This window comes from Sorex fumeus, unplaced genomic scaffold (genome assembly GCF_029834395.1).
Source record: "Sorex fumeus unplaced genomic scaffold, SorFum_2.1 ptg000019l, whole genome shotgun sequence".
In the NCBI taxonomy this organism is placed as follows: domain Eukaryota; kingdom Metazoa; phylum Chordata; class Mammalia; order Eulipotyphla; family Soricidae; genus Sorex; species Sorex fumeus.
The window spans coordinates 14,049,789-14,063,844 of NW_026606076.1; the positions used below are offsets into that span (position 1 = coordinate 14,049,789).

At 40.6% G+C, this 14,056-nt stretch overlaps 1 protein-coding gene across 1 annotated transcript; it reads right to left on the reverse strand.

The window, feature by feature from the left end:
• Positions 1–9,850: 9,850 nt before the first annotated feature.
• LOC130021958 (olfactory receptor 7A10-like) lies at positions 9,851–13,733 on the reverse strand. The gene is made up of 2 exons (XM_056112693.1): positions 13,682–13,733; positions 9,851–10,743 (listed from the first exon to the last, which is right to left on the reverse strand). Exons 1-2 carry the CDS (start codon positions 13,731–13,733, stop codon positions 9,851–9,853), a joined length of 945 nt encoding a protein of 314 aa, XP_055968668.1.
• Positions 13,734–14,056: the final 323 nt, after the last annotated feature.

Below are 14,056 nucleotides of genomic sequence, written 5' to 3' on the forward strand. Positions count from 1 at the left end.
GTCTGAATGCAAGGTTCCATCCCAATGGAAAACCAGCAGGACCGTACTACTGTTCAAGAAGGGAGACATCCATGACATTGGCAACTATCGCCCGATCTGCCTATTGTCTGTCATCTACAAGTTGTTCACTCGAGTCATCCTAAATAGGATTGGCAGAACACTAGATGAAGGACAACCATGTGAGCAAGCCAGGTTCCACAAAGGATTCAGCACCATTGACCATATCCACATGATAACCAAGCTCATTGAGGTTTCTCGGGAGTTCAAGATGCCGCTCTGTTAAACGTTCATTGATTTAAAGAAGGCCTTTGATTCTGTTGAGACGGAAGCGGTCATTGAAGCCCTAGCCAATCAGGGCATTCAAGCCCAATACATCAGGATCCTCCGTGAGCTGTATTGCAGATTCACTACCAGGATCTCACCATTCTACAAAGAAGTGATCGTTGATGTCAAGAGAGGGGTGCAGCAGGGTGATACCATTTCACCGAAACTCTTCAGTGCCACCCTCGAGAACATCATGCGACGACTGGAATGGGAAGGAATGGGAGTGAAGATAGATGGTCGGCAACTACACTACCTCCGCTTTGCTGATGACATTGTTTTAATAACACCAAACATCAGCCAAGCGGCACAAATGCTGGCCGACTTTGACCGTGAGTGTGGAAAGGTAGGACTACAGCTGAATCTTACGAAGACAGTTTATGAGAAACAGCCTCCTGCCTGATGCCCCATTTGCTCTCAATGGAACGACCATCTCCGAATGCAACAGCTATGTGTACCTAGGTCGAGAAGTCAACATGACAAATGACCTGGCACCCGAGCTGCGCAGGAGGAAGAGAGCAGCTTGGAACGCCTTCAAGAACGTCAAAGAAATAGCTAAGAGAACGAAGAACCTCCGGCTCCGGGCACATCTCTTTTATTCCACTGTTCTTCCTGCATTAACATATGCCTCAGAGACCTGTGCCCTACGCAAACAAGATGAGAATGCTATTCAGGTCTCCCAAAGAAGAATAGAAAGAGCTATGCTTGGAATATCACGTTTCACTCAAATGAGAGAAAGAATCCGGAGTTCTGACACCCGTCGACGATCAAGAATCAGGGACGCTGTCTCATTTGCCAAGGTGTCAAAAATCAGATGGGCTGGTCACATAATGAGATTTAAAGACGACCACTGGACTAGAGCTATTACCAACTGGATTCCACGGGATGTCAAAAGACCGTGTGGCTGCCCACCTACCAGATGGTCAGACTTCTTTGTCAAGATCATGAATGATTGGTTTGAGGCTCTTCATGTTCCCAGAGCGAACAGATGCCATTGGGCTACACTAGCACGCGACAGGGACAAATGGAGACGTTACTGGCGCCCACTCGAGCAAATCGACGACTAACAGGAAGTTAGGTGATTAAGTGATTAAGTGAGATGGAAGCGGTCATTGAATCCCTAGCCAATCAGGGCATTCAAAATCAATACATCAGAATCCTCCGTGAGCTGTATTACGAATTCACTACCAGGATCTCAACATTCTACATGGATGATCACAGAAATGACCTGGCACCTGAGCTGCGCAGGAGAAAGAGAGCGGCATGGAACACCTTCAAGAGCTTCGAAGAAATAGTTAAGAGGACAAAGAACCTCTGGCTCCGGGCACATCTCTTTTATTCCACTGTTCTTCCTGCATTAACATAGGCCTCAGAGATCTGGGCCCTACGCAAACAGGATGAGAACGCTCTCTGTTGACAATCAAGAATCAGGGACACTGTCTCGTTTGCCAAGGCATCAAAAATCAGATAGGCTGGTCACGTAATGAGATTTAGAGATGACCGCTGGACTAGAGCTGTTACTGACTAGATTCCACAGGATGTCAAAAAACCGCATGACTACCCACATACCAGATGGTCAGACTTCTTCATCAAGATCATGAACAATCAGTTTGAGGCGCTAGTATTTTTTTCATTGTAGATCAAAAGATCAATGTGTCATGCTATGGTAAGAGATATATCAAAATGGTGAGCATAACCAGGCATTTCTTTTTTGTTTTGGGGGGGGTTTTTGTTTTTTTTTTCTTTTTGGGTCACACCCAGTGATGCTCAGCGCTTACTTCTGTCTCTACACTCAGGAATTACTCTTGACGGTTCTTGAGGTGTTAAGCCCAGGTTTCTGAGTTCCCAAGCAGTGAGATGGACAGAAATATTAACTCAATAATGCAAAAGCAGTAGGAGTTTTATTCCAGTATACGGGGTCAACTATCTCACCTACAGAGTGGTCTCTTGATAGCAACCCCAACTTCAGGCAGCAAACAGTTTATATAGGGTTTGATTACATAACCAGTACATGCCTTATTGTTTCAAAAAGAGTCTTACTTAGTTACCAAACAGAGGTGTTTTGGCAAGTGTCTAGAGTAACAGTGATTAGGCAACAATTAAACAATAATTTCCAGTATCAGTACCAATTTTATGATTACATACATGGCTTCTTGTTCTTTTAGGGTTAACAAAAAGCAACTTCTAGGGCAATGTGAGAATTGATTAATTGAGCCCACTTGCTGAGCCCAGGAACTTTCCCAGGTGGGTTCAGATTGTCTAGTTACACATTGTTTATTGCTGGGAAACTGAATCTGTTTCAGTTCCAGGAACTGAACCTGAGGCCCAACTGATTTTTCTCATTTCTGCCACCTGTCATGGTGCCAGTTTCGCCCTTAGAGGGGGACGATATGGGATGCTGGGAATCAAACTCGGGTCGGCCGAGTGCAAGGCAAATGCTCTCCTTGCCCTCCTTGCTATACTATCACTCCGGCCCCCAGGCATTTTCTTGAAACCAAGCAAGTTAGTGTGGAGAGACAGCAGGAAATTCCTTTCCCACTGCTGACTCTCATAAAAAATTTTAAAAGATGTCACGCCACTGGCCGAGCAAGTGAAAACAGAGATAGACAAATGGGACTATCTTAAACTAAGAAGCTTCTGCACCTCAAAAGAAACAGTGACCAAAATACAAAGACAGCCTACAGAATGGGAAATAATATTCACCAAATACACATCTGACAAGGGGTTGATATCAAGGATATACAAGGTACTGGTTAAACTACACAAGAAGAAATCACCCAACCCCATCAAAAAATGGGGTGAGGAAATGAACAGAAACTTTCGCAAAGAAGAAATCCGAATGGCAAAAAGGCACATGAGAAAATGCTCTACATCACTAATCATCAGAGAGATGCAGATCAAAACCACAATGAGATATCATTTCACACCACAGAGACTGGCCCACATCCACAAGAACAAAAGCAACAGGTGCTGGCGCGGATGTGGCGAGAAAGGGATCCTCCTTCACTGCTGGTGGGAATGCAGGCTGGTCCAACCCTTTTGGAAAACAGTATGGACGATTCTCAAAAAATTAGAATTTGATCTCCTATTTGACCCAGCTATAGCACTCCTGGGAATATATCCCAGAGAGGCAAAAAGGTATAGTCGAAGTGACATCTGCAATTGTTTGTTCATTGCAGCACTCTTTACAATAGCCAGAATCTGGAAAAAACCTGAGTGCCCAAGAACAGATGACTGGTTAAAGAAACTTTGGTACATTTACACAATGGAGTACTATGTAGCTGTTAGAAAAGATGAAGTTATGAAATTTACATACAAGTGGTACTACATGGAAAGTATCATGTTAAGCGAAATGAGTCAGAAAGAGTGGGATAGACACAGAAAGATTGCATTCATCTGGGGAACATAAAGCAACAAAACGGGAGAGTAACACCCAGGAATGGCTGAGATTAGTACCAGGAATTTTGCTCCATGACTTGAAGGCCAGCCACATGTGCTAGGTGAAAAGGAAACTCAGAGAAGAGAGCACCAAATAAAGGGTGTTGTGAAGACCCTCCCAGGGTGGGAGAGACATGCTAAAGGTAGTCTATAGACCAAACATGATTGCCACTCAATGCCTCTCTGGCAAAACACAGTACCCAAAAGAAGAGAGAGAGAACAAGGGGGAATGCCCTGCCACAGTGGCAGGGTGGGACGGGGGGGGGATGGGGGGTCGGAGGGATGCTAGGACCCTTGGTGGGGGAGGATGGGCACTGGTGGAGGGATGGGTACTTGATCATTGTATAACTGAAACCCAAGCACAAAAATTTATAAGTCTATAACTGTACCTCATGGTGTTTCACTAATAAAAAAATGATTAACAAAAAAAATTTTTAAAAATTTAGGGATGGAGAAAAGCTGATAGCAGAGGGGAAACTGTCACTGTCACTGTCACTGTCCTCCTGTTGTTCCTTGATTTGCTCAAGCAGGCCAAGTAATGTCTCCATTCTGAGACTTCTTGTTACTGTGTTTTGGCATATTGAATACATCACTGGTAGCTTTTCAGGCTTTGCCATGTGGGCGAGATACCTCTTGGTAGCTTGCCGGGGTTTTTTAGAGGGGCAGAGGAATTGAACCTGGGTTGGCCAGGTTGGCTGTATGCTAGGCAAATGCCCTACCTGCTGGGCTATTGCTCCTTTATTAAATGTTTTTATTTAATATAGAAAAATGCGGCAACTCTTGATACCATTATAGCATTAAATTGATGAGATAACAAAGCTGTCATATAGATCTAGAAAATAAATTTATGAGAACATTGTTATATCTGATTGCAGTGTTCAAAGTCCTTGACGAAGAATTAAGCTTTTTGTTGCTGCAGGTGACCACATATGCGGCTGTGCAGAGGGACCCTTATTGTCTTAGAGAAAAGTAAAGTACAGGAGACAGTGGGAGGTGTAAAGGAAGATGATAGCTAAATGTCAAAACAACAGTCAAAAACATTAAGACTAAGAGATACCCACTTCAACAACCAATATTAAAAATGTGCCTGTTAATACGTCAGGCTAGGAATGGGGATGGGGGGTGGACGGTGAGAGGGAACTTGGGAATCTTCATGAAGGAATGAAGACACTTGTCATGGGATTAGTGCTGGAACACAGTAAGTCTAACACAAAAATATGAATAACTTTGTAAATTATGGTGCATTCCTTGGGTCAGGCTCCTTCTTCCACCCCCACTATCAACCAATGCAAAGTCAAACTACCTGGAATGGAATAAGTTCTCTGCACCTCAGACATTCATCCATGCAAACATCTTGCAGTAATCCAATGAGAGTCATTTCCATCTCTGATATCCAGCATTGTTATAGCTCTGGGTTTGTTTTCTGATTTTGCTTTAGTAAACGAGTATAATATATTTTACTGCAAGTATAGGAATTTAATAAACGCAATAATTCAACAAGATTTGTTTAAAAGACAGTAATTAAGTCTCCATCATTGATTTCTGATGGGCAAGGAAATTTCAACTTTCAACCTGTTATTAATCACACAAATTTGTATTGGTTTGTTGATAATGCCCCATTAATTAGCACGGTGAATTCCTTGGTACTTAAATGGAAATATGTTCCATGTCTTTAAATATGGCCATAGGAATTTTCATGGGTATCACATTACATGTCAAAATGACTTTGGGTAGGATAGTCATTTTAACGATGCTGAATCTTCCAATCCATGAAGTGAACTTGCAATCCGTGAACTTTTACAAGAAGTTAAGAATACTACGGTTGTTTTTATCAAAACTAAAATCAGGTCACTGACACCATACATAAAGCACACATATGTTCTCAATTTAATTATATATCCACATTCACCTATGGTATTTAGATTTTATAAGGTTTTTGGGACTCTCTCTCTGTCTGTCTCTGTGTGTGTTGTGTGTCTGTGAGGGGGGTGGTCACATCTGGCAGTGCTCTGGGTTTACTTCTGGCTCTGTTCTTAGGGATCATTCCTGGCAGGGTTAAGGTACTATCTGCAGTGCTGGGGATCTTCCACATGCAAGGCAAGCATAGTATCCACTGTCCTATCACTCAAGTCCCAACTTTGGTAACTTTTGATGTTTCTAAATCACATTCTTTTATTTTAGTTTGCGAAAGTCCTTTTAGAATTTTCCTGTAAAGCTTGTCAAGAGGTCTTACTTTCTTTCATCATTTGCTTGATTGGAAAAGTATTTTTCCTTTATTCCTGAAAAACAACTCTCCTCATACATTGCATGCTTGGTAAGGGGCTTCACTTTCAGCACTTACTCTGGGTGAAGCATTGTCTCCTTACTCTTCAGGTCTCTGTGAGAAGCCAATGATAATCCCACTGATAATCCCTTAAATGTGTGTACTGTTTTTCTTAATGCAACAATGATGAACTCTCAGTGATGATGAGAACTGATGATGATTTCAAATTTACATCATTGATTGTAAAATGAAATCAATGATGGTTTCATTTTACAAAGTTATGTATAGTTTGTTGTTATACAAGATACTAATACTCTATATGTGTGTGCATCACCCTATATCACCAAATGGCTTTAACCACATCAAAGAGATTCTTCTACCTATTCTTCCCACTCAATTATAATTCTCCACTATTAAACACATTTTATGGTCTTAGAGTCTAGTGGTTCTTTTTCTTTATATGGATGCACTTGTCCAGCCTCTTATTCTTTATTTTTTATTTTAGCAACATCCTAGAGGAATCCCAATATCTGTTCAATGAACAGAGTTGAGAAAACAAATGCTTATTCTGACAATATGTTTTTAAAAATACATTTTAATATGTTATCTGAAATATGAAATATACCATATAAGACACTGATGTGAATAGGGTACATAATATTCGCCCAAATACTGAAGAGTGGTCTTTCTCCTCATCAGATGACACAGGCTTTTCACCTATCTACACTAACTATTTGACATGAAAAAAGAAACATTCTTGAATAAGAGAAAGATCCACAATGGACAATATTGATAACGCATATTCACAAATCCACAAATTATCAAATTAATTGTTAATGGAATTAATTATTCATTAAGTATTAAATAATAATTAATCTTATTGATTCCCATGGAATTAATTTGTCATCACTCCAGTAATACATAGCTTGCTTTGGTTAAGGATATTTCATAACTTACAAAAGCTCTCACCTTTTCTTTCAATATTTCTTCATTAATCCTCTGACTGCATTAGTTTATACTTAGAGAAAATAAATCTAATGATACATAGATCAGAGGTTAGATCTAGGCCCAAGGTAGTTGAGTCACACTGGGTAATTGAAGGGCATAATACTAAAATGGGAGGAGTAAAAGTGCCAAGAATGATTACAGGAACAGTCCAAGTAAATTCAAGTCATTTCTATTCATTTATATATTAAAACAAAATACAACATAAAATGCATGAAGAAATGTTCTTCATGAACATAAAATGCATGAGTAATTGGAGTTAACATATCCATAGCATATATCTGGAAAGAAGAGCACCATGGCAAATATGTCATGAACGAACATAGACTCTCTATAAAGACTAGCAAATGAGTTTAGATACACAGTAGACCAGAATGCTCAATACACTCTGACTAAGCAGTAGCCTTTGCTAATAATGGCATTGCATTAAACAATGTGCTATTAGGATGACTTGCTTGAGAGTAGTTGCTTGTTATGTGGCTAGGATCATTGACATAATATTCACAGTGAATAGAGTGAAGGTGATGTTAATTAGCTACTCCTCAGTATTTTTGTTATTTCAAGAGAACACTCAAAATTACTCTGTTATTTCAGATTATTCTAAATAACAAGTGTCTACTGAAGGTTCTTTCCAGGAGCTTGGGACAGCCTGATGGACCAGGAATTTTTGTGTCTTCAAATGGTTGCTTCATAAGAATACATAGGCCGGGGCTGGAGCAATAGTACAGCGGGTAGGGTGTTTGCCTTGCACCTGGCAGACCTGGGTTAGGTTCCCAGCATCCCATATGGCCCCCTAAGCACCACCAGGAGTAATTCCTGAGTGCAGAGCCAGGAGTAATCCCCGTGCATTGCTGCTTGTGACCCAAAAAGCAAAGCAAAAAAAGAAAAAAAGAATACATAGGCTTTCCACTTATCTCCACTCACTATTTGATATGAAAATAAAAACATTTTTGAATGAAGGATCCACAACGGAAAAAATTGATAATGTACATTCACAAAATTCCAGTGATGACCACAAAAGGGGAAGCACTGCCTTTCATAATACAGATTGCCCTGGAGATTCCCAGCAGAGAAAAAGGAAGGTTAACTTAACCTTAAAAAATGGTTTTAACTTAAAAAATGCAAATTGTTCATTAATCTTTCACCCATATGTAAAATTCACATCATTAAATCTCAATCTATCCACCACAGAGCAGATAGATGTGCTTCCTGAATAACAAATAGTTTGCATAATTGTACCATGTATGATATAAATTTGCTGTATTTCCTGTCATTTGCATTCTGATGGGATGAATCTCTCTCTCTCTTTTTTATTTTTGGCCTAACCGCTGATGCACAGGGATTACTCCTGGCTCTGCACTTAGGAATTACTCCTGGAAGTGCTCAGAGGACCATATAGGATTTGGGGAATCGACCCAGGTCTGCTGCATGCAAGGCAAACGCCCCCACCCTCCCCGCCGCCCCCACTGTGCTATCACTCCAGCCTTGGGATTGGATGAATCTCTTTATAAAATTTTGTCTTGCAATGGAAACACCTCTTAAAGACAGGAACTTGATAATCATAATGCAAGAAAATATGGTAAGCATTGTGGACGGGAGTTGAAAGAGAAAAAATCCCTCCTTAAGGAGAATAAGACCTAGGGACTAGAAAGGAAACAGTGGTGTGGTAACATATACTTCATCAGGAAGATGTACTAAGGTACAGACATGCCTTTCAAATCCAAATTTTCGAACAAAAAATGTTCCTGTTTTCTATATTATTTTGTGAAACAATATAGAATTGGTCATAAAGTAGAGTTTTCTTTTTCTCTTCAAGTAGTTTAAACTCAGAGCTAGAGCAAGTAGGCAAGTAGGCAAGTAGGGCATTTGCCTTGCACACGGCTTACCTGACCTTAATCCCTGGCACTTCATATGATTCCCCCAAGCTCAGCCAGGAGTGATTCCTGAGTGCAGAGCCAGGAGTAATGCCTGAGCATCACTGGGTGTAACCCCCCAAAAGCAAAAAAATAAGAAAGAAAAAAAAAGAAGAACAAATGAAGTTTGTTTGAAAATAAACAAACCCATGATTCCTTAGCAAAATTTAAAAGTTGGTAATATATATATATATATATATATATATATATATAGAGAGAGAGAGAGAGAGAGAGAGAGAGAGAGAGAGCACTGTAGCACTGTCATCCTGCTGTTCATCAATTTGCTTGAGCAGGCACCAGTAACATCTTCATTGTGAGACTTGCTACTGTTTTTGACATCGAATATGCCATGGGGAACTTTCCAGGCTCTGCCGTGTGGGCAGGATACTCTTGGTAACTTGCTGGTTTCTCTGAGAGGGATGGAGGAATGGAACCTGGGTCAGCCACATGCAAGGCAAATGTCCTACCCGCTGTGCTATCGCTCCAGCCCATGATATATGTCATTTGATAAAAATTATTTTTAAATATATTGTATATTTAAGCAACTGTAGATTTGTAAATGTTTACTATCTACGATCGGCAGAGCCTGGCAAGCTACCTGTGACGTACTCGATATGCCAAACACAGTAACAGCAAGTCTCATGATGGAGACGTTACTGGGCCTGCTTGAGCAAAATCGATGAACAACAGGAGGACCGTGACCATGACTATGTACGATTAGAAACAAATTTTGAAGCATAGTTGAAAGACAAACAAGAAAAATCAATAGAAGAAAAGAGAGGTCAGAAATCTTAACCATGTGAGAATTATATCCAATGAACAGAGAAATTAAAATTTCTATTTCCAGGTGTAATAATGACAGTTTCTTCCCTAACAATTAAACTCAACAATGATGAGCATTTCCTTGATCCTAGGACAAGTGTCTTTGGATGGTCCCCTTCATGAAGAATGCCTGGAGGGCCGTTTTTATGTCTTTGTTTCTTAGGCTGTAGATGAAGGGGTTCAGCATGGGCGTGACCACAGCATACATCACTGAGGCAACTGAACTTGACTGTGAGCTGTGAGTAGTAGCAGAGCTAAAGTACATTGTTAGGCTTGTACAAAAAAATAAAGAGACAACTGAGAGGTGAGATGCACAGGTAGAAAATGCCTTAAGTTTTCCCTGAGCTGAAGAGATTCCACGGATGGAGGAAAAGATCTTAGAGTAGGAATAAAGGATCCCACCTAGGCAACTACCCAGCAGAACGGATGCAAAGTACATCACCACATTATTGAGAAATGTGTCAGAGCAGGCCAGAGGGATGATCTGTTTGAGTTCACAGTAAAAGTTGGGGATTTCCACATCTGTGCAGAAGAGCAGCTGCAATGTCATGAAGGTCTGTATTAAAGAATTCACGGTGCTTGGAAACCAAGAACCAACTAGAACCAGCTGCCCACACAGCCGGGGGTTCATGATGACCATGTAGTGCAAGGGGTGGCAGATGGCCACGAAACGGTCATAGGCCATCACAGAGAGGAGACTGACTTCCAAACAACCAAACAGCAGATAAAAGTGCATCTGGGTGATGCAGCCCGCATAGGTGATGGCTTTGCTGTGTGTCTGGATGTTCACCAGCATCTTGGGGATGGTAGTGGAAGTGAAGCAGAGGTCCACAAAGGACAAGTTAGAGAGGAAGAAGTACATGGGTACATGGAGATGAGTGTCTGAGATGACGGCCAGGATGATGAGCAGGTTTCCAAGCACAGTGATCAGGTACATGAACAGAAAAGTCACAAAGATGATGGACTTCAATTCTGGGTCTTCTGAAAGTCCATGAAGGAGAAATTCTGAAATTCCAGAATCATTTTCTTTTCCCAGGTGAAGTTGAATGTGAGTTTCCAGAAAGGAGGAAATGAAAAGGTGAAATTTCACATAAACCTGTGTTACTCATATCTATGAAGGACACAGTTCAGTATTTTTTTTCTAGGACTAAATTATTATTCAGTGGAATCTATGGTGACTACGAGAAGGAAAGTGGAGTTTAGTGGGAAGAATGATTAGAGGGTCATTTTGGTGGTAAGATGTTTCTGGAACATTGGTGATGAGTAGTTCTCATCATTGGTGATGAGTGTGATGAGAACTACCCACATAGACAGTTATAAAGCCATACACCCGAAATCCCATATCAGTTTGAACCAATGATAATACAATGAAAAGTAATATATTTAAAGCAAATTTATATCATACCTCCATATGCATCCGCTTATATTAATAATATTAACATAAAGTTAATATATCCATATGTACCAGCTCTCTTTGCAAAGATTTATCAAGCTTCTTATTATGTGGGAGTTCTGTCCCACTTTCTTTATAGCATCATGAATTCTATAGCTTCTTATACATCATCTGACGAGAACTACATCACCAGAAGTATGGATTAAGTGCTGACCGTTTTCTAGGCATTATATAGATGGGAGAGAACAAAAGTCCCCACAATTCAATGATGGAGAAAGAACACAAAGTGAAACACAAAACCATGTTTACCTTTCAGTGGTATTGTTATTACCAAAACATAGAAAGCAGATTAAAGGAGAAATTCAAGTGAAGAGCTTCTTTTTTAAATGCTTTGTTGATAATAACACAAACAGGCAACATGAGAGAGAGAGAGAGAGAGAGAGAGAGAGAGAGAGAGAGAGAGAGAGAGAGAGAGAATGAGATAATGAGTCAGAAATGTTTTCCCAAGAAGGGAATTGTCAATAGAAACACCAACGGGATATTCTTCTTGAGGGGGTTAACTAAAGAAAGCAAAAGCAGAATTGCAAGGGATCTGAGAAAAAGGCAGAGCTGGGAGATGGTGTCCAATGTGGGGAGGTAAACGTTCTCTTAGTTACACTGACGCCTCAAGGCTCAGGGACTTTGTCATCCAATCCACATCTCCTCATCCTTTATTAATCTTGTTGCCAAGTGAGCCTTGAATGGAAACCCATCCCTTTTGGTACATTCACTGGGTTACTTCATATCTGTATGGTGGGACTCACTTTGGAACATACTCATAAAGCACCCCTACCCTTAGGACTGCTCACAACCCACAAGCACATGAGCATGCATGCACACATATACACACATGTGCACACACAGACACACACAGTGCACAGCCCTTCACAAGACACCATGTCTCTATTTCTGTGGCTGTTTACTCATTCCTAACAGTTCTCATTAATCCAGGAACAACCGAGTCCCAGTTTGCGCTGATCAGTCACCTTACTATTCAACACAGAAATAGATACCTGCACTTTCATATTATGTTCTTTTTGTTTAGACCTTGTTTTTTTCAATTTACCTTGCTAATATTGTGGAGTAGTTGTGCTTACCATCACAGGCTCATGTATATCAAACTCCCATCATTGAAGTCCTAGTGTTATCCATCCCCCAAAAGACCCTCCACCTCTTGAATCCACTACTCCAGCTCCTTGAATACCTGCAGTAACCACCATAGTTTACACCAAGTGATAAAGTTAGTTTCCTTGTTTTTTTCCCTGGGTATTTTTGCTCTAGTGATTCATATTCTCACAAATGAGTAATTTCCTTTCATAATTATCACATGAAAAAATTAATTTTGGGCAAGAGGGATTGGGAATATATTCAATTTTATTGATAAACAATGTTTATTTTTTCTGCTTAACTTTTAGTATTATATTTTTGCATTTATTTTTGTATAATATTTAGTGTTATATCTTTGAGACAGTAGATTCAAAGTTATATGGTATTGATGTACAAAATCACTGCATTTAGTATGATCGATGTGCCCATGAACCTTCACCCTTAACTCTCATTCCCCAGTAATTTTGGGAGAGCATGATTTACAGATGTGTCCACAATAGAGTTTCAGGCATAAAGTGGTCCGACACCAATTCCTCCACCATTGTCCTCGTATCTCTCCTACCCACCCCCACCCCTAGTCTGTCTCCTTAGCACAAAATTTTTTTTTAATGTGGTGTGGGAACACTGTATATTTCCACCATCAAAAAATACCAATGGTTCTATGGTTTGGCAATGTACCACAAATTAATTTTTGCTTTATTTTTGGGCCACACTCATCAAAGCTCAGGGGTTACTCCAGGATTTACACTCAGTAATTTGTTCTGATAAGACTCAGGAAACCATATGGTATGCCAGAAATTTTACTCCCACCAGCCACGTGCAAGGCAAATGCCCTACCCACTGTACTATCTCTTTGACCCCAAACATATTATTGTTTAAAAATATAATATAGATCTTTGATACCCATCAGTTGGGGGCAAATTCCAGAGCTGTCTCTACTCAGTTGTGTTGAAAATTGTAAACTGGAAGCAAAGGGAATAGGAGCTAATTTAGCTGGAAGAAATCCAAAGTTACAAGGTGGTAAAACAACATGGAAATAAATAGCTGTCTCTGTATTACACGGATTATAGGATGTAGGGTGTTTTCCTTGCATGCGGCCGACCCGGCCGACCCCTCAGCCCCATCAGAGAGCCTGGCAAGCTACCGAGAGTACCTCGCCCTACATGCCAAACACAGTAACAAGTGTCACAATGAAGATGCTACTGGGCCTGCTCGAGCAAATTGATGAACAATGGGAGGACAGTGACAGTGACAGTAACAGATGTTACATGTGCTATTCTAAATATTACATATATTGACTTCCCCTAAGTTGGTTTTATTAGTCTGGCACTACTGAGTCTCTGAGATTTTCCAAAGGGTTGTCTGAGTTGCTTAACTCACCTGACTGGACCCCGGGAAAAAGAGACTTCGTGTAGAACCCTGACTTCCTCATCGAAAGGTGGGGAAAGGACACTGGAGGACTTTCCCTGGAAAGATGGGAAGAAGGAATGCAGCCTCTGTGCCCCAGCCAGCATTAGGAATAAAACAGAAGAAATTAAAAACACAGGATATGTCCCTTGCAGCCCAGGTTCACGCAGGCTGAGACTCAGGAGAGACAGAGTTATTTACTGCTCCCTCTGTCTGTTCATTTGGCACCTTTGTGTCTTGTTTCTTCAACCTCTAAAAATAGAATTCCCCAGTGGAAAATGGGTTTGGACAGAAAGGAATATTGTTTCCCCTAATAAGACTCGTTTCCCAAGACATTAGAACTCAAGT

Coding starts and splice junctions, on each gene's coding strand:
- LOC130021958 (XM_056112693.1), bottom strand. CDS start 13,733: ATGAGGAAGTCAGGGTTCTACACGAAGTCTCTTTTTCCCGGGGTCCAG. Junction 10,744..13,681: donor TTTTCCCGGGGTCCAGTCAG/GTGAGTTAAGCA, acceptor ATGGACTTTCAG/AAGACCCAGAATTGAAGTCC.